Genomic DNA, 25,875 nt, shown 5'->3' with positions numbered 1-25,875 from the left:
ATAGCGGGGAAATTAGGACTGGAGACCCAAATGGCTCAGGGCCAGGAGGAAGTCAGGAGAGGCGCTAAATCTTTTTTCCTCCTGTCCTTGGGCATCCTCGTTGGTCCGCCTGAGTCCTAAGAGGGCACAGCCTGGTTCACTCAGGTAAGTCCCCGACGCCTTCAGATCATCATAAGCAGGACGAATCCCCGCCCCTATTTCTTTTGCCTGGGGAAAGGACACGCGGTCTCCTTTCGCTTTCTCAGCCCACCTGTCCTTTGGAGTTCAGACGTGCACCGCCGGCAACGGGGTCCGGGATGGGGCCTCCACCGGCCGGCCAGGCACTTGGTTCCCCGACCTCAGCACTAGCCGAGCCTGGGTCTTAGCCCCGCCTCTCCGGGCGCGGGGCGGGGCCTGGGCACGGGGCGGGGCCTGGGCGCGAAGCGGGCGGTGGAGACCAAGCGGAGGAGAAAGAACATGGCGGGCGTGGCGGGGCCCCGCATGGGCCAGGGGGCAGCGGGCGGAGATGGAGACGATTCGCTCTACCCAATCGCGGTATTAATCGACGAGCTTCGCAATGAGGACGTGCAGGTACTGGAGTCGGGCCGGGGAGCGGAGGCGGGCTCGGCCGGGCGCGTGGTAGGGAAGGGGGAAGGCCCGCCCCGGGGCAGGGGAGGCCCGGGGATTAAAAGCTGGGACTCGGAGCAGAAACTTGACAGGGAGGAGGGGAGAGATCCGTGAGGTATTCTGGTGGCTCGACCCGACGGGCCGGGAACCTCTCCAGCACCGCTTGTCCCGGCCGGCTGAGGCTTTGGCCCGGCGTCGCACCGGGTCCGGGGCGGTTGTGGGAGAACCGGCTTCCCTCCTGGGCCCTCCTTCCGGGCCGGGCGGTGGGAACGCCGCGTCCAGCCTTGGGCGGGTCATCCCTCTAGCTGAGCGAGCGGGAGGAGGGCGGAGCGGAACCGCGAGGGCCTGGAGCGGGCTGCAAGGATGCCAAGGCGCCCAGTGAAGTGCAGGTGAATGACTGCCTTCCGCTGGGCTTGTGGGGTAGAAATTAGGTTGGATGGCTAACTAACCTAGAGGAGGCGGTGTATCACCTCTGATGGAACTTTTCTTTGAAAAGGCAGGGGTTGTACTCAACCGTTTCACCTGCTTCACCACTGCCAAAGTTCTCTCTTTTTAAAATTGTCTCACTTTTCTGAATATTGTATTTTCTTTCATTTGTTTAATGGGCCCGTCAACGTGTTTCTCCTAAGAAATCTTCCTTTAGCTAATGAAGGCGTGTTCCACTGTTCTTGAGGTTCCTCATAGAATGAAATCTAAATTAAAGGTTTTCTTCATTCTTACCTGTATGTTATTATCTCACCTGTTTGCAACTGCTGTCTTTTTTTATTAATTTTTTTAAAATGATTCACATTTTTAAAAAATTTTATTTATTTTTGGCTGCGTTGGGTCTTCATTGCTGCCCACGGGCTTCATCGCGGGCTTCTCATGTTGCGGAGCACGGGCTCTAGGCACGGGGACTTCAGTAGTTGTGGCTCAAGGGCTCTAGAGTGCAGGCTCAGTAGTTGTGGCGCACGGGCTTAGTTGTTCCGCGGCATGTGGGATCTTCCCTGACCAGGGCTCGAACCCGTGTCCCCTACATTGGCAGGCAGATTCTTAACCACTGCGCCACCAGGGAAGCATGCAACTACTGTCTTTTGGTCTAAATCACAACTGTTTCTTGACTTCGTTCTTTCTACTTTTTTAAAGCTCCGTCTCAATAGTATTAAGAAATTATCAACAATTGCTCTAGCACTTGGAGTAGAAAGGACGCGAACTGAACTGCTGCCTTTCCTTACAGGTATGTGACTCTTGGAGGAAAGGCATGGGCATTTCTGTTTTCCAGTGGCTTTCAAAACTTTGGCTATTTTTTTTCGAATTTGTTACCCACAGTATTAGTAAGTACTAAACTGAGCCTGCTGTTTCCCATGAAGAAACAGGACAGCATATACTGTAATTTTGTGGCCAGACATATTCAGACCTTAACTATTTAGCTAATAGGAAAGTAATTGATATGGATTATGAATTTCTAACTCATTCTGTAAAACAGATCCATAGACTCTTGATTGAGAAGGAGGAAAAGGCTGTTAGGACTGTGACAGACCATCTAGTTATATATTGAGTCTATTCCTAGTTTTGTGTGAGTGTCCAGCTCTGGGCCAGATATCCTTGTTGATGAGTACTGGGTTGTTGTCATTTCCAGATACAATTTATGATGAAGATGAGGTACTGTTAGCTCTTGCTGAGCAGCTGGGAAATTTCACTGGCCTGGTGGGAGGTCCTGACTTTGCCCACTGTTTGTTGGTGAGTATATTCTGCCTACTCTCCTACAACTTTTACAGTATAAATGATACATTGTTTGGTGATAGGCACACTGCAGCATTTTTTATACAGATCTTTTTATGGATAGTCACAGTGTTAGCTACTGAGAGGACAAATAACTAGGCCCTTTGGACTCAATTAACCCTTTCTTATTTTTTCTTACTATGAATTAAAGAACTTCTCCCTCTTTTTTGCCTCTGTAGATTTGTTAATTTAGAGGTCGGGAGAAAAAGGATTTGATGGGTTTTGTTCATGGCTTTTTCCCCCTTACAGTGGAAATCTTAATGCTCATCTAGCAATGTTATGGCTTTGGGAATGTTTATTAGTTTTGTCTTTAATTGTAACTTTTGCTTCTGACTTACTTTGCGAATTTGATGAATTCAGTTTAATTTAGTTGACATTTATTGAGAACCTATTATATCAGGCACTGAAGTTACAATGTTAATGTTAGAGAAGAGCATTATGAATGGAATGAGGCCTCTGTCCTTATGTGTCAACAAATAATTACTGTGCGGTGTTAGATGGAAAAATTTGAAGCACATAAAAGGCATTCAAGTAATAGAGAAGGGCAAGGGATTAACCCAGGGTGATCAGGGAAGATCTGTTGGGAGAGAATGTCTGAACTAGGTTTTGAAGGATGACTAGGAATTTGCCAGTTAGACAAGATAGGGCTGAATGCTTCCGGGCTTAAATATTGTCTGTATTATGTTGCTGACTCTTGTGACTTCTGTCTTTACCTCTTACCTTTCCATGGAACTCCAGTTATAGATATATGTAGAAAGATAGATATAAATATCTATGTTTGTCTTTCTCTATATATCTGCCTGTGATTTTTCTACTTGGATGTCAAACAGGCATTTCAAATTTAATATCTAAAACAACATCAATTTTCTTCCCCAAATATGCCTCCTAATTAGTTGCCCCGTTGCAGTAAATGGCATCACCGTCTACCCAGTTGCACAAACCAAAACCTAGAAGACATTCTTGAATTCGCTTTCCCTCATTTCCCACATCTAATCCATTAGTAACTCCTATAGATTCTATATATATTCCAAATCAGTTCACTCTCCTTCATCCCTACTACCATCTAGCTCTTCATTCCTCTAATCTTTCTAGACGACATGATCTTTCCTCTAGATTACTACAGTAACTTTCTAACTAGTTGCCTTCCACTCATGCCTCCCGCCCCACCACTACAGTTCACTCTTCACCCAGCGGGTGGATCACTCACTACCTGCCACGACTCTTAGAAAATCCCAGATTTCTACCTTAGCTTGTACCTTAGTTTACAAAACTTGCCCCTATGAGCTTATCTCATGTGTTCCCTCATAATAACCTCATTCCATTCACAATGGTCTTCCTTCTGTTCTTTGAATAAACCAGGTTTATTGCCTAAGACTTTTGCCCTAGGTATTCCCTATAATAAAATGTTTCTTTTTTGAGCTTCCTGGGGCTGTCTCTTTGTCATTCACATATCAACTTTAATGCATCTCAGAGACCTTCGCTGACCACTCAACCTGAAATTGCTTCCCCACTCACCCCTTATCACATTATCCTATTCTTTTTTTTTTTTAGCCGCACCACTTGGCTTGTGGGATCTTAGTTCCCCGACCAGGGATTGAACCTGGGCCCCTGGCAGTGAAAGTGTGGAGTCCTAACCATTGGGCGGCCAGGGAATTCCCCTTATTCTAGTTCTTTACAGAACACTCAACACCATCTAGTTGGTTTCATGACTAGTTGTTATCGTCCTCCATTAGAATGTAAACTATATTCAATATCCTGTGATAAACCATAATGGAAAAGAATGTATGTATATGTATAACTGAATCACTTTGCTGAAATTAACACAACATTGTACATCAACTATACATGAATAAAATAAATTTAAAAAAATAAAATCAAAAGACCTAAAAAAGAAAAAAAAATGTGAACTCCACTAGAGCAAGGAAATTGTGGCCTTGTTTCTTCCGTATCCTCAGTGCTAGAATATAACAATAATTATCATTTTAAAAGAAAGAGTTTAAGAGCCTTGGAAGCATGGAACCGGTTGGACTGCAGGAGTATACAGTGTTGGTGCTAGACTTGGAAGAAGTGGTGGTCCGGGGGCATAGGAAAAGATCATGGAGAGATAGGCAGAGTTCACATCAAGAGACAGGAGCTTGCCTTACCCTGTAGTAGTGATAGAGATTATCCAGTGATACTGCATGAGAGGAGGTCAGAGATGGCAGTGGACAGATCATGAAAGGCCTTTACAAGTCAGAAAGCAGTATCTTTTCAAAGGGCTTCTGAAATACCTCTTAGAAAAGCTGAGTACTTTCTACCTCTGTGTATCAAATAATTTTTGAAATGTATTATTGGATAGACACACGTCTCTCCTTTGACTCACAATTGTGTTTAACTCTCCTGGTCAGTTCTACATGTGGGTTTTGTCTTTAACATTTGCACCTCATGGTATATGCTGCATTTGCCTGGACTGAGTGTAAACCCAGAAAGGCAGAGGTTCAGAGAACCCGCCCTCTGTCACTTTTTACTGGGCTGTGTTATATTCACTCACTGATCCTAGTCCAGACCAGCCCCTTTGGTCTCTTCTGTTTCTAAAGCTGCAGGCAAGGTTTGCTACCACCTCTTCACTCTTCACTTAATTGTTCTTTTGGAAACTCCCACTGTGTGTGACTCTTGGGAAGATTCTGGATGTATTCTGAAAAAAGGATTTTGTTCTCAGCCTTTTATAGGTTGGTGTGGAGACAGTGGACACAGGTAGCGTCCACCTCCAGGAATGGTAGAATAATAACCCAAAGGCTGTGGACTCAGTGTCCTGATGAGATGTCCTCATGTAATTATGGTGCCCAGCGTTGGTCATGTTTTTGCACTTACTCGAGGAAGTGTACATTATCCTGTCTGAATTTGGCTACAAAGCTTTCATTTATTTATTTTTTTGGCTGCACCGTGCGGCTTGTGGGATCTTAGTTCCCCAATCAGGGATCAAACCCACGCCCCCTGCAGTAGGAGCACGGAGTTTTAACCACTGGACTGCCAGGGAAGTCCTGCTACATAGCTTTTAAATCTAGTGATTCAGCTCACAATAATATTAATATTGTGTCAAGTCTCTTCCACTGTGTCATTTGTAGACACCATCTGGGAATTGCCATCTGGGACGTGAGATCTTGGCTGTCCTACAGAAGTCGTGTCTTCAGGTTGGACACAACATATGTTATCACCATGTGAACTGAAAGTAACCATTTGGTGTGATGTAGCTAACATTCTGGTTACATGTACCACCTCCCTTCAGTCACTTTAAAAGGTGATAATCTGTATCTAACCTGATTGAGTAAGTTTTCTCTCTCGTTTTCCGTTTTGGTCTATTTAGCCTCCTCTGGAAAGTCTGGCGACCGTGGAAGAGACTGTGGTTCGAGACAAGGCTGTGGAGTCCCTGAGGCAGATCTCCCAGGAGCACACTCCTGTGGCTCTGGAGGCTCACTTTGTCCCTCTGGTGAAACGCCTAGCGAGTGGGGATTGGTTTACCTCTCGCACATCTGCATGTGGTTTGTTCAGCGTTTGCTATCCCAGGGCTTCAAATGCTGTCAAAGCAGAAATTAGACAGTAAGATATGGTATTTTTTAGTTATTTGGGGTTATTGGGAGTTCACAGCTGACAAGTTACACAGTACCCTGTTACCAGTGAGTGACTGGTATCAGGGTAGTCGGATTAATGACACCACTTTTTATTGTCCAGTTGAATATACCCGTGGGTTTTCCCTTGTTACTTCTATGAGTAGAAGTCTAATCGCTGATGGTTGTAAGAGAAAACCTCTAAAGTTTCTGTGTGCGTTGGGGGATGCTTCATCAATGGCATTTGACAGGAAATACCTTCATTATTTTATTTGCTGCAGGCACTTCCGTTCCTTGTGCTCAGATGACACACCAATGGTACGACGTGCTGCTGCTTCCAAACTGGGTGAATTTGCAAAAGTTTTGGAATTAGACAGTGTGAAAAGTGAAATTGTTCCATTGTTCACTAATCTAGCTTCCGATGAACAGGTAGGTTAACTCTTAGTAATTAAAGTACACAGATATGCTCCTCTTAAAATTTTAAGAATTTCTTTGGGTGTTTTGGTTCTCATGGTAGGATCCTTTTTGCAGAATTAATACTTAATTCTGGCCTGGATAAAGTTTAATATGACCCATCTCAGTGTCCTTATAATTCTTTCTTAGCCAGACCACAGTTTTCTTTTACATTAGCAGCTGTTAAAAGGAAGGGGGTGTCAAAGAGGAAATGAGAGCCATAATTAGAAAGGAAGACCAAAGCTGCATTAAAGGGTAACATACCTTTGGGCACTGCAGGCTGGATTGTCATGGGAGAGTAATGTTTCCTGGAATTTTTGGCTTTCAGATAAACAAGCATAGCATGTATTGGGAAAGCTGTTTGACCCTCTGCATCCTCTATGTGAGTGTATAGGATGACTTCACTTGATAGCAGTTATAAATCCAAGGATCTGGATCTCATTGGTGTAGAAATAGCAATAATAATACACTAGCAAGCACCTAAATAAATCTTTCTCAGCCTGTTTTAAGTGGTTTACATACGGGAAGTAATTCAGTCCTCACGACAGCCCCATTAGGTAGATACCCCATTTTACATAATTGGAAACAGGCACAGGAAATTGAAGTGACTTGCTCAAGGTTGCATAGTTAGCAGTGTTGGACTGGGGATTTGAGTCTAGGCAGTTTAGCTCCAGAGTTCATGGCCTTCACTGCGAAGCTGCACTGCCTCTCTGTATGGTGCTTTGGAGGATCAGCCCCCAGAGTTCCTGGACTCCAGAAGAAGAGCCCTTCAGGTTTTACCTAGTTGCTGCCCTAGAATCACTTTATGTGTACAGGATCACGAGCAGCAGATACATACCCATGAGTCTTATTTTCAGCTTCTAGATCTAAAGATGGTAAATCTTTTGAAATAATTTTTTTAATTTATTAAAATAATATATAGAAAACAGCACAAAGTGAATATGCATCTTAATGAATCATTACAAGTTAATGTCATCTTGTGACTTTCATCCATGAAAGGAGATAGAACTTCGACAGCCACTACCCCGGAAGCCCAGCATGGGCTCCCTCCCAAACACAACCCTGCTCCCCAGTTCCCACTCCTCACTTTCCACCCCCTTAAGACTAACACTTCATCTTGACTTTCGTGGTAACCACCTCCTTACTTCTCTTTGCATTTTTATTACTCATACAGTATAGTTTAAAACAGCAGTATCCAACAGAAATACAATGTAAGCCGCTGTTACTTTTAAGTTTTGTAGTAGCCACGTTTTAAAAAGTAAAAAACAGGTGAAGTTGATTTTAATAATATATTTTATTTAACCCAATATATCCAAAATAACTATCCTTTAAACATGTGGCACTAGTTACATTCCAGGCACACAGAAGTAGGTAGTGAGTGGGTAGTGGTTGTTGCATTGGACAGTACAGGTTTAGAATCCTCATTTGAGATCTCACTGATTACATTTCCAGTGGTATAATTTAACATTTTCTTTTGTCCTGCAAAATTGGTAGTTGAATCTAGAGTGGAGATTTGTGAAAGGGCCAGATAGTAAATATTTTAGGCTTTATGGACCAGACAGTCTCTGTTGTCACTACGAAGCTCTGCTGTTGTATGTAGCACTCTATAATATGTAAACTAATGGGCATGGTGCCGTTCCAGTAAAATTTTATTTACAGAAACTTGCTGCTTTTCAGATTTGGCCAGCACTTGCCCCAGCTCTGATCTAAAGGCTTAAGGAGAGTTAGGTTTGATATTTGGGGGGCAATAAGATCACTTCGTAGATGGAGGTTACTTTTCATGAAGAGTTATGTCTAGTTGTGGTATTAGCAGCAATGGATGCTCAAAAAAATATTGTGCTTAGTTGTAAAATACATGTGTGTATATTCACTCTGACTACTGATAGAATTGCTGCTCCTGCCTTAGTCATTCATTGAGAAAGTATTTATGAAGCACCTTCTACATATCAGGCACTGTTCTAGTGCTGGTTTACAGTGTTAAACAGGGTGTACAGGGACCATGCTGTCATGGAGTTTACAATTTAATGAAGGAAAACAGATAATAAACAAACAAAACATTGGGGATAAATACTATGAAGAAAATAGAGTCGGGTAACACAGTGGTGGGGAGTGATTGTAGGGCATCCTCTAGACTGGTTAGTCAGAGAAGGACTGTGAAGAGGTGGCATAAACTGAGACATGAAAGAAAAATGCCAGCCATGCCCTTTCCTAGGGTGTCAGAGCTCCAGGAAAAGAGAATTCCAGGAAGAGAGGACACTTAGTGTAAAGGCCCTGAGGTTAGAACATAGTGGGTGAAAAGGACTCTGATCAGAGATGAGTTTGGAGAAGATAAGCAGGGGCCAGATTGTGGGGGACCTTTAAACCACAAGGGTGTAGAGTTTGGATTTTCTTTTCTAGGTGGAATGAGAATACACCGAGATTTTAAGCAGCGGTGTGATTTGATGTAATCTACATTTTTAAAAGATCCTTCTGGCTTCCGGGTGGAAACTAAATTGTAAGGTGGGATTGAGAGTAGAAACAGCAAGACAAGTTAGGAGACTTTTGTAATAATCCAGGCAGGAGACAGTGGTGAACTAGGGTGGTATAGTGAAGATGGAGAGAAACTGGAGATAGTTTTGGAGGTAGTCAGTAGAACTATTATTGAATTGGATGAAGGGAAGAGGAATCAAGATCTCTTTGATTTTTGGCTTGAGCAACTGGGTGGATGCTGGTGTCACTGCTGAGTGGAGAAGATTCTGGGAGGAGTAGCAGGTATAGGGAAGAAAATCAGGAGTTCTGGAAGAGAAGCAGTTGATTAATTGAACAAATATTGATGGGTATATATTTCCATAGATGATGGTAATCCCTTGATTCATCATAATTTTTGGAATCTGAAAATAGCTGTATAGCTACTACCAAGAACCTAGTTCTGCCTTTTTTAGCCTGTTCCTTTAGATAGAGTAGTGAGTATCTTGGGCGTAGGGTAAGTTATTGTTGATCTGTAAACGTGTAGTGTCTCGGAAAGTTGGAGTTGCTGTTATCCCTTGTGTGTTTGCACATGCCTAGATATACGCATACAGGAATGTTACATATATAAAATATTTATATATGTATATATACACACACATACTCTTAAAATTTTTGTCTTGTTTCTTCTGGGTGCTCAGATGTTTATGTATTTTCAGTTCCTACTAATATATTTATGATTCCCGAATCTATAGCTCAATTCCCTATTTTTCATTGATTTGTCTAATTATATACTTCCACTTGTGCAAAGGTCATACAGGTACTACGTTGATACTTGGTGGTTTACATTTGGGAAGCTGAGTTCATTAATCCCATACCTAATTTTTTCTGCTGGGTTTTTTATGCTTGGCTACCTCAAAGTTATTCTGTCCTTGATCATCAACGTTTAAATTGAATGTTTTTTTTAATTACTTAAAAAATTTGTTTTTCTATGTATTTTTTTCCAAGTCATTATCTCATGCCTAAACTCCTATTACTGCCATCCTACAATGAGTAGTTTGAAAACTGAGCTTCCTAAGTCATTCCCTTACCCTTATTCCCTATTCTCTTTCTCTGTTTTGATCTGTTGTAAACAACTTGTATAAGCATTGTTTTCATTTTTATCCCTCAACTTCTTATAGTGAGGATTTAGAGACATCATTAAAACGTTTTCTTTTTTCACTTAATCTTCACATTTTATTTTCATTCTCCTTAATAAAAATCCTGAACTCTAACTAACGTCATTACTTTGCTGTTCGCTCAGAGAACAGTCATTTCTGCCTTTATGGCTTTGACATGCCTGCCATTCCAGGCAAAGGGAGCAGCTATTTCAAGACATAAAGACATGAGCTGCATATAGTGTGGTTGGTTTTTTTTAATTAAATGATACCCACGGCACTACCACACACCACACACTGCCGCGTAGCTCTCAGTAAATATTATCTGACTAACGGAAAGGAATTTTGTTCATTAGGATTCAGTGCGCCTCCTAGCTGTGGAAGCTTGTGTCAATATTGCTCAGTTACTTTCTGAGGATGACCTTGAGGCTTTGGTGATGCCTACACTTGGACAAGCAGCAGAAGATAAATCTTGGCGAGTTCGCTATATGGTAGCTGACAAATTTTCAGAGGTAAAATTGTTGCACTGACATTTTTTGAGTACTAAAGAAAAAAAACAGAAACCCACAGATTTGCTGTTGTACCAAAAATTTCTGAATTAGAAGTGCTCATGGCAAAAACATATATAGATCTTCCTGGACTCAGGATGGGGTTATGTCCCGATAAACACATTGCAAGTTGAAAGTGCATTTAATACCTGCTGGACATCATAACTTAGCCTCGCCTACTTTAAATGTGCTCAGAACACTTACATTAGCCTACAGTTAGGCAGAATCATCTAACACAAAACCTATTTTATAATAAAGTGTTGAATATCTCATGTAATTTATTCAATGCTGTACTAAAAGTGAAAAACAGAATGGTTTTACACGTATCGGTTGTTTCCCCTCGTGATTGCATGGCCGACCGGGAGCTGGGGCTTCCTCTCTCTGCCCAGCATCACGGGAGGATTGTACTGCATATCGCTAGCCTGGGAAAAGATCAAGATTCAAAATCTGCAGTTTGGTTTCTACTGAACGTGTATTGCTTTCACACTATCCTAAAGTTGAAAAATCTTAAGTCAAACGATCATAAGTTGGGGACTGTCTATACTTGAAGATTGCGCTGTTTTGTGTGTTCATGTTACTTATTTTGTTTAGAATACATTAAAACCTGTACAAATTCTTTTATAGCTCCAGAAAGCTGTGGGTCCCAAAATCACCCTAAATGACCTCATCCCCGCCTTTCAGAACCTACTCAAAGACTGTGAAGCTGAAGTCCGGGCAGCTGCTGCCCACAAAGTAAAAGGTTAAGGCATCAGTTTATGTTGTAGTTTATGTCATTCACTTTGGTGCATTCTTTATGTCAGTGAATTTTGTATTTTTTTTGTTCTAGATTATGTTTTCAAGTAAATAGATGATTTTAATGTGTTGAAATGTTACATTGTCACATAAAGCTACTCCCTTTATATTTAAAACCAAACAGCTGTGTTACCCTGTTTCTGTTTTTAGGAAAAAAAAAAAAAAGGCATTTCCAGGTTGGATTGGTGTGGTACACAGTGGCATATAGATTGACCAAAAAGTGCATTTAAAATAAGCCAGTTTTCCTCCTTGGAGCTTACTTGCTTAAACATATGATTTGATTTAACTTGAAACTGTTGATAAACCCGGTTAAATTTCTTCATTTGGCTCCTTGTAATGGCTCTATGTAAGTATTTTTTTTTTCTATTTATCTCTTTTAGAACTTTGTGAGAACTTGCCCATGGAAGGTAGAGAGACCATAATTATGAATCAGATTCTGCCCTATATAAAGGTAAACCTAACTTTATTTTTTGTTTCACTTTGCCCTATATGAAGGTAAACCTTACCTCAGTTTTTGTTTGTATCAATATTCCCTTAAAGCTCTTTGAGTTTAAACTTGGACCAGGGATGAATGGGACAGATATGTTAACATGTGACATTGTTATTTATTACTTATTAGTGCTTTATAAGTGTAAAGTGCTCTTTGGTGCATAGGTTTATATTAGTTGACAGATGGTCTGAGGAAACTTTATCAACTAATCAATACTGAAATAGTGCTGTCTTTTAAAATTCCTTGTGAAATGGTATGGAAGTTTCTATTGTCTTGCAAAAAAAAGAAAGGCTTTTAATTTTGATTTTGTTTTAGGAATTAGTATCTGATACAAATCAACATGTCAAGTCGGCTCTAGCTTCTGTAATTATGGGATTGTCTACGATTTTGGGCAAAGGGAATACCATTGAACATCTTCTACCTCTTTTTTTAGCTCAGTTAAAGGATGAGGTAAGTCTGGCTATAAATTTTGTTATCCTTTGATAGTCAGTGATTTGGTTTGGTTTTTGTTTGGGGTCTCACTGAGATAGAACCCAACAAAGTAACTTATTTTAAACCATTGACAATGTTTGGGCATGGGGTTATAAGTTCCCCAGAAAATGGGCCATTTGATACAGACTTAAAAATGTCTTTCCATCTTCTCTGCCTATTTCCTGCTTATATTCGCTGCTTTTTTTTTTCTCTTTAAACTTAATGGATCTTTGTTTGATAAGTTTCTTTCATTTAAATATAAATATAATAATATCAAAATTATAACATTAGCTAATATTTATTAACACTATGTGCCAGGCATGATCATAAATGCTTTGCATGTATTATTATTACATGTAATTCTCACAACAGTCTTATGAGGGTGGGTCTTATTATTATTCCCATTTTACAGATGAAGAAGGTGAAGCACAGAGGTAAAATAACTTACCCAGGGTCTCAGCAGTGGTAGATCTGGGATTTGAATGCATGTAATTTGATTTCATAGCCTATGCCCTTTACCTTTCTATAGATTTTTCATTGAAAGTTCTGGTTAAGATCAGTTAAATTATGTGCTTTGAATTATTTGTGTACTCAGTGTTAAGTATTTCTTCCAAGACAATACTTTTTTCACCTGAGTCAGTACTTTCTTATTTTAAATTTTATTTACTCATTGTGTTGGTAGGAGAATATTGGGCAGAGAACTTGATCTTTACATGTGGTCTTTTGGGGCTTGTGTACTTGCAGTGTCCTGAAGTTCGTTTGAACATCATCTCCAATTTGGATTGTGTAAATGAAGTGATTGGAATCCGGCAGCTCTCTCAATCACTCCTTCCTGCCATAGTGGAGCTGGCTGAAGATGCCAAATGGAGGGTCCGGCTGGCCATCATTGAGTATATGCCACTGCTGGCAGGCCAGCTGGTGAGTATGGGTGCTCTGTGAACTGAAGGATAGCATCAGATAGTAGAGCAGATTTACCATGGCAAGTAGGAGGCCCAGGTAGCTCCTATGGTTATGTTCATTTAGACTCATGAAAGTATGGTCTCTCTTAGTTGCCTGTAGAGTGGTTTGCATTTTCATCAGTGCATTAACTTCTTTTTTTTTTAACTTTATGTATCCTTTTTTTTTAATTTAAATTAATTTATTTATTATTTTTGGCTGCATTGGGTCTTTGTTGCTGTGCGCGGGCTTTCTCTAGTTGCGGCGAGCAAGGGCTACTCTTCGTTGCAGTGCGTGGGCTTCTTATGGCAGTGGCTTCTCTTGTTGTGGAGCACGGGCTCTAGGCGCGTGGGCTTCAGTAGTTGTGGCATGTGGGCTCAGTAGTTGTGGCTCGCGGGCTCTAGAGTGCAGGGTCAGTAGTTGTGGTGCATGAGCTTAGCTGCTCTGTGGCATGTGGGATCTTCCCCAACCAGGGCTGGAACCCATGTCCCCTGCATTGGCAGGTGGATTCCCAACCACTGCGCCACCAGGGAAGCCCTGCATTAACTTCTAATAAAAAGGTATTATAGAAACACATTTCACCTCCCCACTATCTGAAAGCAAAGCCATAGAAGAATATAATTAATTTCTTGGTTTATGTCACATAGATTTTGTGCTACTAAATGTCTCTGTGATTTAAGGAATATTTATCTCAGAAGAAAGGGAAGTATGGTTTTGAGATAAATCAGTTTTGACTTTTGCTCAGGGAGGCTTCCCTGTTTGCCTATATTCTGTGCAAAATGTCTCTGGTTACCACTTTTCCTACATTCTGGTTAAAGGGAGTTGAGGGCTCTCCATACAAAAAAGGAGTGTTGAAGTTTGTAATGCTAGTATTTTGGCCAAAGTCTACATTATCACATTACTGTTTGAGATTCATGGATAGTTGTACTGATCTTAAATTAATTAAAATTTCAGTGCTGGGTTTTTTTTTTTTTTTTTTTTGCGGTACGCGGGCCTCTCACTGTTGTGGCCTCTCCCCCTGTGGAGCACAGGGTCCAGACGCGCAGGCTCAACGGCCATGGCTCACGGGCCCAGCCGCTCCACGGCATGTGGGATCTTCCTGGACCGGGGCACGAACCCGTGTCCCCTGCATCGGCAGGCGGACTCTCAACCTCTGCGCCACCAGGGAAGCCCTCAGTGCTGGGTTTTATAGCCACATCCTTCCCTTTCTTTTTTAGTAGATAGCCTCATCAGTTCTAAATTTGATGTGCCCTCACCATGTTGGTTGCACTTACTATAGTATATTATAACTGTCTGTTAAAATCTAGTTGAGGAGATAGACAACTGATGTCTTTTAGGGCAGGGACTGTGTTCAGTGTTTTATTTCCAGTGCTTACCATAGTGCAGTGCCTGGCATTAATCAGGCACTTAACATTTGTTGACTGTTAAGAAAATGAATACCTGAAAATTTTTTGAGAAAGCTCGTAATATGTCAGTTTATAGCCAACATTAATACAGTTTGTTTCCCCTCTTTCAACCCCACTTCTGTTCCTTTCATATCATAGCATATGGGATTTCTTTTTTCTTTTCTTGGATCACTGAATTTGTATTGTTATTTTGGTATACTTAGTTTATGAAATGTGTCTGTGCATGTGTGTGACGTCATATGTTTTATCAAATTTGAAGTGTCCCATTCTTCAAAATGGATGCCAAAGATTATCAGTGTACAGGTTTCCCCCACTGTTTGAAAGTAGAGCGTTCCTAAGAAAGCTTTTGTAAGCTGAAATGGCACAAAGCGAAGAAGCAATTACCATAGGACACATCTTGCTAACAGATACAGGAAGTAAATCAAGATAAAGCACAGATGCTCACAGGCACAGTTCAAAGCAATGGCGGCCTGATGCTGAGATGCTGAGCGTAGTTCTAGGGGAAGGAGCTTGGCGGGGCCACTCTTGCTGCTGTGGTGCACACTGCCTGTCGAAGGGATTGTTGACTCACTGCAAGACAAATGCTGAATGCTGTTTTCACCTTTTTTTGTTAAAAAAATCCCCCTCAGATTCTTTTGGTTAGTGAAGACACGTATTGTTTTACAGCTCTTTTGTAAAAGTGAAGTGATATAAAGTGAACTTTCGAAAAGTGGAGGATACCTATATAGCTGATGGGGTCAGGCAAAGTCATCCTGTCAGTTTTTTTCCCTCTGCCATTCCCGAGTACTGAGAGTCATCTTCTGTTCTTCACTGGTGACTGTCATGAATCACCTCTCCGGAGTCGAAAGCAGCAGTGCTTAACTGGTTTGCTAAAGATTGAAATAACTGTCCAGAAGGGAGGGTGAATTTTAGTACCATTTCTTGAACCTCTGTCCCTCCCAGACCTGGGAAGCCTGCAAAGGTTGATAGCTCTCCGGAGGAGTATGGAAACAGGCACCTGGTGACTTTGGCTGCCTCATGCTTGTCTAGCAGAGGTGACATGCATCAGTCAGAAACGTTTTGTTATACAACTTCAACTTCTTGTTATTATTATATATTTTATCCTTAAAAAAAAATCTGTAAAAGACTTTTATTTCAGGTAGTCAACTTATAAAATTCTTTCAAGACTTTATGTATGGCCTGGCTTATGGACCATGGTGAGTGAAAGTAAGGCTAAACCACAAGAATCAGGAAATAAAAGTTAATTAAGACTCAAGAAAAATCCATGATCTGAAACGAAAAATAAGTCTTTGAGAGCGGACATGGTAATAATCTAAGGGTGTGCTAAAATAAAGCCTGTTCATAATCTAGTATTATGAAGCCATTTTATCATATATTCAAAGCACTTTAATTACATTTCTTTATTGAAAATACATAATCACTGGTCAGAAACTTCTTAGGATCCAAAGAAGCTAAAGACTGTGAACGCGTAGACCTCAAGAAGAGGGTGCTGGGAAAGCACAGTTCACAGCGATCGCCCACATGATGTGACGTCCCATGGTGCTGGGTCCGTGCAAATCAGCTCGAGGAGCTTGTCTGCAGCCTGTGCTGGTGCGGCCACCGTTGTGGGGGAGAGCAGTGGTGGAGAGCAGTAGGATGGTTCCACTGTGACTGTGCTGGGACCACTTCACTGTACTCTTGTGCCTGCTTTATTCTCTCTCTGCTTTCTCCCATGGATCCCAGAGTACTCTCTTTAGCTGGAGATAAGTCTGTCTCTTGATGTCACGTTCTTTATCCTTAAGGATTTATTATGATATTAACCAAAAGGGGGAAAATTTGAGAATTATTAATATTACTGACTGGTATTTTCCTGGTGATTCATTTTTACAAATATTCTAGAGATTGTTTGGCAGCCTGTGCATGCTACACTCTTCCTGCTCATCTGCAGTGTTGCATCTGGCTCCAGGCCACTCTGTTCCCTCCCACTCAGCAGTGCCTGGGCCGACTCACTTCTGCTCTTCTTTATGACTTCTATCCAGTAAAAATAGGTTTACAGTTTGTAAATCAAATCTCATGGTATTCTTTTTCTGGCTGGTCCATGAATTCAGCTTATTTGGAAATAAGTCGTTTTTTTTAGCTTTCAGGTCACACTGGTGTAATATAAATAGTACATCTTGATTTCTAAACTTTGGAGACGTCTGTTAATGGAATCTTCTGTATCCATAGGGTGTGGAATTCTTTGATGAGAAGCTGAATTCTTTATGTATGGCCTGGCTTGTGGACCATGGTAAGTAAATAAGTTAATGGAAGGCCCATGTTTTTGCATATATCCCATTTTGTTCATATATTTTCTTTTTAGAAAGGAATCCTAATCTGACCATATTTTGTTTTACCAGTACAGGGATGAAGACAGGCTTTCATTAAAATCCAGTTAGCTTTTTCTGAGCACAAGTTTGACATTTCAATTTTCTACCAGTTTTTTTCTATCTTAAATTTTATTTTCTTCATTGAAAAATCTGTTTGCCCTATTTCTCATTCTATTACATTATTTTCAGGCTGTCTCTTCTACACACATATTCATTCCTTTCTTATCTCAAGGTCTTCTACTCGGCCATGCCATCTTTGTGTCTTCAGCCACTGTAGACTGGATTGGACAGGGATTGGAATCAGAAGAAAGGCCTAGGGGGAAGAAATGGCTACTTGTCTTCTTTGAGGTGACATAGAGAAGGAGGTATACAGTGGTGCAATAAAGGTGTCTAGGAGTGAAAGACGTCAGCTGTGACCTAGGATAGAGAGGTCCCAGATTTCTGGTTGCGTGAAGGGCATGCTTACTTCCCGTACCCTGGCTGCTGCTGCCATGATACTAAGAGAGGGAGAGCTGAGAACTCAGGGCAGGGTCAGATAGGACAGCATTTACAAAATAGATTTTTTTAGTATTTTACCTTTTCTTTGCATTTATAGCATAATTCAACAGTCACAGAATCTTTTTCCTCTAGTGCCACATACTGTGTTACAAATAAAAGCTGGAACTGCTGCTTATCAAAATATACAGGCAATTCATGTTTTATATAAAGACACTTCATGTTAACTTGTTAGCAGTTGACTTTTTGACAAGATCTCAGGTCTGGGTATCTCCTCTTGTCTGCTGGGCAGAAGTGGGTAGGAGGGGTTCCCTCTGTACCAGTGAGGTCCAGTGCCAGCCCCATGTCTAGACCTGGCAGCTTCGGTGTGGTCTGAGATCTGTTCAGATGAGGGCCCTGAGGACTTACAGTGTCCTGTGAGCTTTGGTTCAATATTTTGGTGGATAAGATGGGTATCCTGCTTCAGTTCCAGAGCTTCTTATATATACTTTATGTACTGAACGTATCTCTGTTGGTGCTTATGGGTGACTCTTTGGGCGGAGTGGGGATGTTGTGTCTGCTTGTACATGTAGGTGGTTTTGCTGAGGGCATAGTTGGATCATATGGGAGATCATATGGTTAAGGAAGTGAAGAGGAGGGGTGTGAACAAAATGCAAATCTCATAAAGGCGTATATATGTAGATAATTTCATTGTTTTCAAACTAGATTGTGAAGATTTTATTTCTATTTTTCTTGTCCTCCAAAGTTACCTTTTTATGGCTTAATTTTTTTCTTCTTAAATGAAACAGAGGTTTGGCAAATCATAGGAAAGGCAGTCTTCTCTTTTTAGAAATAAAGTGTTTATATTATTTCTGATAAATATTTAATGTTAGTGAGTCCCAGAAGATCAGTTCATACTTTCTTGGAAAGTTAGTGTTATAGATTTATTTTGAGGAACTTTTAAAATCCTCCTGTTCCACGAAGAATTGAATTCCTGACACCTTTTCCATGTAGGATTGTTCTGTCGATGCAGGTTAATTAATACTTCCTTTTTTTCTGATTTTTTTTTTTTCCAATTTGGGAGCAACAGAGACCCTTATGTCTTTTTCTGCAGTAGCATACTTAAGTGGGCATTGCAAATTTGAACCAATGAAATTCTTTGAACCAATGAAATGTCAGCTCTGAAATTGTTCTATACTTAATCACATGGGGTTTTGTTTTCACATTTTAGATAACTGCCGTGTAGTGATCAATGATCAATTAAATTTTTGGAAACTTTTTTCCGCTTATTAAACTACTAAAAGGATATTGTGAAAAATCCAGAGAACCATAAGGAAGAAAGCATCACTTACTTCTCTTCCCACGGTTGAGTGGATAGTATTGGCGAGAGGGAGGAATTTAGAAGGGGAATTTATTTTTTATAGGAGGAAGGGAAAAGTACCAAAGTTAGTGAGCATATAGAGTGTGTTAGAAATTCAGAGGAACGTTGCAAGTCAGCCAGACCTTGAGGGGAGAGGGAAGAAGAGGGAGGGAGAGAGACAAAACAAGCAGAGAGGAGAGGCAGAACCGTGGAATGGTTTGCATTCTTTTCACAGCAAAATTGAGAGAAGCCAAGAACATAGTAGGCATCTGGCCAAGTAGAGTTGAGTGCAGTTAAGGTCTGGGTCAAGGCCGAGCGCTCTGTCTCTGGTTACTCTGGCAGTGAGATCCCTTCCCTGTGGTAATGGCATTAGGATGAGAAAAATCTCAGGCAAATAAAAAAAACAATGAGAGGAGAAGACGCAGATGGGAAGAGGTTGGTTGGGGGGCGGGGGTGGGGGGGACGGTGTGCCCAAGACAAAGAATGTGAGTGTGAAGGGAGGGAATTTGTGTTAGGGGTAGAACAGTTCACTTGAGCTGCTCCTTAGCGAGTGCTTCTAGATATTCCTGGCAGGTTGCTGCTCCCACAGGCTTTGGTCAGGTTGCATGTTGGTAATAAATTATATAGTTCCTTGGCTAAGCTGCCTTGCCTGTTCTCATCAGTGGTGTTACCTAAAAGGATCTATGGGCTGGGAAGAGCTGGGTATTTCCTGTCCGAAAGCCTTGTAGAAATTGTCCAGGATCAGAGCTGTGGCTTGGATAGCTGTTAAGCCACAGCTGTCACCCAGGAGGGTTGGGCCCATCTGGAGAGAGAAGTAGAATAAGGAGTCAGTATCCACCACTCTAGATTTGTTATCCAAACCCAAATTTTGAGTCGTATCGGACACGTAAAGTGAAGCATTGCCACACCGGTCTTTGCTGAGTGCTGTATGTAGCAACTAGTTGTTGAGAAGATCGTAGCTCAGGCCTTTATGATCTAGATTTATGACATCTTTGCTAAATGACCTCATAGGGAATTATGAGGTTAAAGCAGGCACATACATTCATAGAAGACATTTGACATGTTGTCTCAACAAACAGTTTTAAGGGAAAAAAAAGCAAGTCAGTCTTAAGTTTTTATTTGCTGTTGTATAGATGACAGCAGAGGCCTCTAAATAGCCCCTCTCTGTCATTCTCTCAGCTGTTCTTGCTGCTGCTGGAATAATCTTGCTAAAATACCACATTGGTCATAGGGTCACAACTTTGCTTTAAAAACCCATCATTGGTTTTCTTACAAAGTCTAAATTTAGCTTTCATGATGCTCTGTGTTCTGGCTCCACCCTAACTGTTCAACCTTACAGTCTCCCAGATTCCAGTTTTTTCCTTTGTGCCCTGGGTAAATTTTTTTGGCCTTTCCAGGAATTCCTCCCCTCTTCTCTCCATTTACACAAATCCTCCCTAATCTTTAAGGCCCAGTGCAAGGCCTCTCTTTCCCGAAGCCTTCCCAGATCTCCCTGTTCTCTGTCCTCTAAACTCCTACAGCCCTCAGGGTCTTTAGTATACAATTTCATGCTTCATTATAATCAGGCTTAGATCACATGACTTCTTGGAATGCATTAGCTTTCATTTTTCTGCTGAAGTGTGTGATCTTTGAGGGCAGTATCTTATGCATTCTTTCTGTAACACATAGCACATAGTTGGCACTCATATTTGCCAATTAATTAGTGATGTGTATAATGAGCTCCTTACCTCCCTTTTCCTTGGACATTCTATACATTTTGAAACTGTAATAAGACCAAATCAGCATACTAGGAGTCATGGCTGAGCATGCTTGCCACTGCAGTCTGACTAAATTGGAGTGTTTACAGAGTTTTATTTTTGGTCCACCTTTGATGATGATGTAAGTAGAAGTAAACTAGGTTGTGCTCACGCTCTGAGCAGCACCACAACGTGACCTTCACCCCTTCTGCAGTGTACGCCATCCGTGAAGCTGCCACCAACGGCCTCGTGAAACTAGTGCAGAAGTTTGGTAAAGAGTGGGCCCAAAATACCATCGTTCCCAAAGTGTTAGTAATGGCAAATGATCCTAATTACCTGCACAGAATGACCACTCTATTCTGCATTAATGTAAGTATTACATAGCTGTTATTGCTAAGCTCAGATGTTAAACCAGTTGTTCAGTACTGTATTATGAATTCTGAATATGTTGCCTTCTATTTGGACTATATTTCTTATACTGATTAATTTGGACAGTTAGGAGATGAGAGAAAAATGTCAATTTTTCAATTTGTGTTAAAATCTGTAGTCAAGTCAGTTGTGAATGCTGGTCTAATTCTGGGATTCTTTGCTACCTTGTATCCTTCATTCACATGCTCACACTAGAAACATTTTCCTGTTGGCCAGTTACTTTCTTATTAAATATTGTCTCTTTAGATTTGGGGATATTTAGAAAAATAAAAGTGTTTTTAATGTGCTTTCTTTTTCTAGGCACTATCTGAAGCCTGTGGTCAGGAAATAACCACTAAGCAGATGCTGCCTGTTGTATTGAAAATGGCAAGAGACCAAGTAGCAAATGTCCGATTCAATGTGGCCAAATCGCTGCAGAAAATTGGACCAATTCTAGATACCAAGTAAGATTTTAGTATTATTCTTTTTTTTAAATACTTTTAAAATTTCACCCCATATAGGCAGAAATAGCTAAAATTAAATTTGGTGATTTTCACTTCACCTAAGATGTAGGATTGGTTAAAGAAAATAATAGAGTAATTTAACAACCAGTTTTGAGTGTGTGTACTCTGACTTTAAGCTGTGTACATATGTGGATAATTGTTCGAAGCTAATTCTACAGAGAACCTGAGAAATTATTTAATACTTGTCAAGTTTATATTGTAGGTGTTTTAAGATTTTTTTAAAAATTTTAAACTTTAAAAATTACCATAGAGCAAATATATATATACACACACACCATAAAGCATTTCTCTGGCTCAGAAGACTGCCTCTCACAGATGATACCATTGCATTTTAGTGCTTTGCAGGAGGAAGTTAAGCCGGTGCTACAGAAGCTAGGCCAAGATGAAGACGTGGATGTCAAGTACTTTGCACAGGAAGCTATAAGTGGTATGTCTGTTTTCTGCCTTCCAGCTTTTGCTTCGGCTAATGGGGTATGAGTGGTGTTAAGTGGGCCAGGCGATGAGCATCTGGACCTGGGAGGTGGTAAGCTCCCGGAATGCTCGTCTTCTCTTTGGGTAGAAGCTTCTTGGCCCACCACTGAGCTGGCCATTTTCCCAATTCCTAGGGCTGGGTAGGGATGTGATTCTTACTGGTAAGAACAGTTTTTTGTTTGGATTTTAATTAGTTTTTAAAGTTTAACTTTTGATTAGCCTGACAGTAAAGAAACTGACCACAGTGAGAAGCTCATACATAGTCTTATGCTTTTGGGTCATTTTTGTTGTGCTTAATGTTCGCATAGATAGTTCATGAACTTTCTGTACCACTAACTTGCTTTTGTTTGGAATTTTCTAGTGCTTGCATTGGCATAACGAAGAAGAGGAGGGGAAAGACTTTACTAAATTCTTATCACAGGTTTCTAGTCCATGTGTTCTTGAACTGGGTGGAGAGAAAAAATGGAAAACCTTCAAGACCTTATCTGAACAAATGGCAACAACTAAGAAGAAATCAAATTTCAGTGACTCGATTCTTTCTAAAGATTGTTTTTTACTTGTCTTCCTTGTTGGGATAATTATATTTTAACTGTTCTTATTGGTTGTGACCAATTCCTGACACTTGGACGGTCATTTCTTGGTTGTCTAAGAAATCTAATGATTTATTTAGCACCATCTGATCTCCTGCATCCTCATTGTTTAACCAGGCCCCGGCCACTTAATATTCCACCAAGCCTGGACAGGTTTGGACCCAGATGTGGAACAGAGTGATCCTTTTGATGTTTATATGTATCTGTGTGTCTCCATCATTCCAAAGTGAAATATACATGGTTTAGAATAACTTATTTGATAAGCACTCCGCTTGGGAGACACATTGAGGTTTACCTGTAGTGAGAGCCATATTTTCCTGGGTAGTGATGGTCTGCCTCAGTGTCTCACCTGAAAGGGGAATGTGGAAGCTCAGGGTTCATGTATTGGTTGTTTTGGTTCTTCTTTGCTCGATTTTGACTGTAATCATGTCATTCATAAACCTGAAGTGCAGATGCATCTTGCTGCTAATGTGTCATGTTGAAACCTAACTCATTTTCCACAGCTCCCCACTGTGACTGCGTTCAAAAATACTCTTTCCCGCTGAGAAACTTAAAATCTAGTGCCTCCTAGTAAGCAGTGGTTCTACTGTTTGACTGTAAGATTGCAGTTGTATTTCTAATGAGTAAAGGAACCACTGGTATAATCCACTGTGAGGATTTCCTGCTCTTTGCCTGGTTCTCCTTCCGGCTGTGTGAACATTTGGTCCTTGCTACATTGTACAGTAGTAGCTTTCCAAACTGAAGTTTCATTACTAATTTTTTGGTATAGGTGATGCTGGAATCTTATCATTTGAAATGTTTGTTTTTCTACTTTTACAGTAAAACCTCATTAGTTCCTCCTGGAATTGAAGATAATGAGTTAAGCTGAAGGGTTTGCTGAAGCAAATTGATAGTACGTGAGGAAGCCTGTTGGGTCTGAACTACTTAAACAATTTTAACGCTCCTTAAAAAGCACCCGTTTACCACTTGATATGCTAGTTACTAATCACTCTTTTCAATTATATTAAAATACCTTCCGTGAGGATCTTTGTGAGGCCACACCTTTATTTAGATGCATTCAATTTACTCTTTATCTCTGATATATATACATATGTATTTAATGGATAATTTAAATATTTTTTCTTTAAAATTTATGAACATTTTTCACCTGATCAAACTCAACTTGTCCCTAATGCATTTTTAATTAATGAGGTTTTATTGTAGCTTTTTTTTCTCTCAGTGCATCTCGCTATGTAGTTTGCTTGTTTCCGTTTTGGTTTTCAGACTGTTTTTTCTTTCATTCACAGTCTCTTAAACCCAGCGAGCCCTGTTCTGTTTTGTGAAGGTCCAAAGACTCCTAGAAAACTTTGTACATTAAACCATTTCATAAAACCAAGTTTGACCGAATACTTTCAAGTTTGTCTTACCTTGGAAAAACAGAACTTTTAAAATCAGAATTACCTGCCTGCATTTAAAACTGCCAAGCTAGTTTATAGTATGTTTCTATTTTATTACTTTTGGGCTAAGGATTAAATACTTTCCTAGGCAATAATCTCTTCTACATTCTCATTTTAACATCTTAAACTATTATGCTGTAAACAATTTTAGTTTCATGGTTCTTTTTGTTTTTTTATTATCTGCAGGTTTTGTTTGTCTTCATTGAATTTCATATTTGAGAGACTGTTGTCTTGATTGAAACAAATTTGCACAACCCTTGCTTTCCTCTGGTTGGAAATGCCATTGGTTTGGGGATAGACTTTTAAATGGCCTAGTGGACCCCCTGGGGAGCTCTGTGCATTGACCTCTACCCTAAAACTGTGGTAAAGGGTAGACAGCAAGCCCTTGCTTTCTCAGGCTGGGTCAGGGAGCTCAGCAGGGCCCTATCTTTTTGGGTGACCCCAAAGGGACTTCATTGTTTCTTTCTGACTTAAACAATAGGGAATCCCTTTTGTTACTCCTCAGAAGAATTGTTCTTTGGCTCATAACTTTGTCATTTTCTCCATGGATTAGTTTTCCTGTCTTGATTTCACTGGAATGTAAGCTCCAGGAGCTCTGCAAGGGCTGGGATTTTTGTCTATTTTGTCTTCTGCTGTATCTGTAGCACCAGCACCTAGGTCAGTGTCTGGTGTACATAGTAGGTGCTCAATAAAAATATGTTCAGTTAATTTCTAAAACGTGCTCTGGTGTGTTTTGTGTGTTGAACAAGTCATCCAAACTGCTTCTCATTACCCTGTCGACACAATGAAGGAATTTCACTGCTTTTAAGAAACGAGCTTTTTGTGGCCCTTCTCCAGTCCCCGTTCCACTTGGATTGTACAATGCCTGGACTAAGCACTGCCATACTTATCCATCCTAGGCAGTTTACAGCAGTTGTTTGATTGACTAGGAAAGTGAAGCAGAGATATATACAACATATGTCAATGAAAGTCTCATCAGTAGTGGAATTCACCTTAGTGTTTCTTTCTACAATATTTATGGGGTTTAGCCCTCACAGGCTTAAGAGACCAGATCTTGTTTGTCTGCCTGTGCTGCCATGAAGATAGGAACCTGAAGTGCATTCTGTTTCATAAGAAGAAACAGGTTAATATATGGTTTCTAACGAGACTTTGTTGATATAATAGCCCTCAGCTCACAGAAATATCACAGCTTGGCCACGGTGATCCTAGGCCCTGGGGGTCTTTGCTGGACAGCTTGTCTTGACTCAACAGAGATGGCAGCCTGACCTTTGAGCTGTCTTATCCAAGCATCCAAGATACTTGCGTGGACCTCCAGGGGAATCAGATGTGTCATTCCTGACCCAATGGTTAGGCTGTGGTAATGCTGGCTTGTTGCAATTTTATTAATCGCTGTGTTGTTATGGAGTTAAAAATCTTTCCTGTAGAAATCACATTGGTCCCATCCCCCTGGGGATGGCAGGGCAGGGTGGCCAAACAAGTCGGGTGCTCGTTTCTTGCCTTTCACTTAAATTCCTCTGACCCTTTTTTTTTTCCTCCTGGCATTCTTGTCTTAAAGCCTCCTTTCTGCACTGCCTGGATGTAAACTGGAGGGAGAAGGAGCTGTCACCTTGTTCTCCTTGGTTGAACAATGAAGCGCTTGTGCTCTGATGTTATGTAATTGTTTCTCTCTGATTCTCTCATATTCCTGTTTCCATCCAGTTCCTTGCTCCTCTCTCCTGTTCACTCACATGTCTCCAGTCTTTTTTTTTGTACCTAGAATAGTCTCACTATTCCCCGTTTGCCTCCACGAGCCTGCTGTTTCCAGGAAATTATATAATGTTCAGTTGAGATGGAAATCTTCTGGAGGATGAAGAGAGTTTAATTACTCATTGGGTAGAGAAGC

At 40.8% G+C, this 25,875-nt stretch overlaps 1 protein-coding gene across 3 annotated transcripts; it reads left to right on the top strand.

Annotated features, from left to right (window-relative positions):
* The first annotated feature begins 435 nt into the window (after positions 1–435).
* Positions 436–24,710, top strand: PPP2R1B (protein phosphatase 2 scaffold subunit Abeta). 3 transcript variants are annotated; one of them, XM_060160367.1, is made up of 15 exons: positions 436–570; positions 1,732–1,822; positions 2,225–2,325; positions 5,711–5,943; positions 6,233–6,380; positions 10,363–10,518; positions 11,179–11,293; positions 11,727–11,797; positions 12,152–12,286; positions 13,052–13,225; positions 16,855–16,915; positions 20,779–20,933; positions 21,294–21,436; positions 21,832–21,923; positions 22,329–24,710. In XM_060160367.1, exons 1-15 carry the CDS (start codon positions 457–459, stop codon positions 22,343–22,345), a joined length of 1,806 nt encoding a protein of 601 aa, XP_060016350.1. In that variant the 5' UTR covers positions 436–456; the 3' UTR covers positions 22,346–24,710. The 3 variants fall into 3 exon arrangements, with proteins under 3 accessions (XP_060016350.1, XP_060016351.1, XP_060016352.1); XM_060160368.1 differs by lacking the exon at positions 10,363–10,518; XM_060160369.1 differs by lacking the exons at positions 436–570; positions 1,732–1,822 and adding an exon at positions 2,110–2,132.
* Positions 24,711–25,875: the final 1,165 nt, after the last annotated feature.

Source organism: Lagenorhynchus albirostris, chromosome 9 (genome assembly GCF_949774975.1).
Source record: "Lagenorhynchus albirostris chromosome 9, mLagAlb1.1, whole genome shotgun sequence".
NCBI lineage: Eukaryota > Metazoa > Chordata > Mammalia > Artiodactyla > Delphinidae > Lagenorhynchus > Lagenorhynchus albirostris.
The sequence above is the reverse complement of the archived record's forward strand: the minus strand, read 5'-3'. Positions and strand labels throughout refer to the sequence as shown.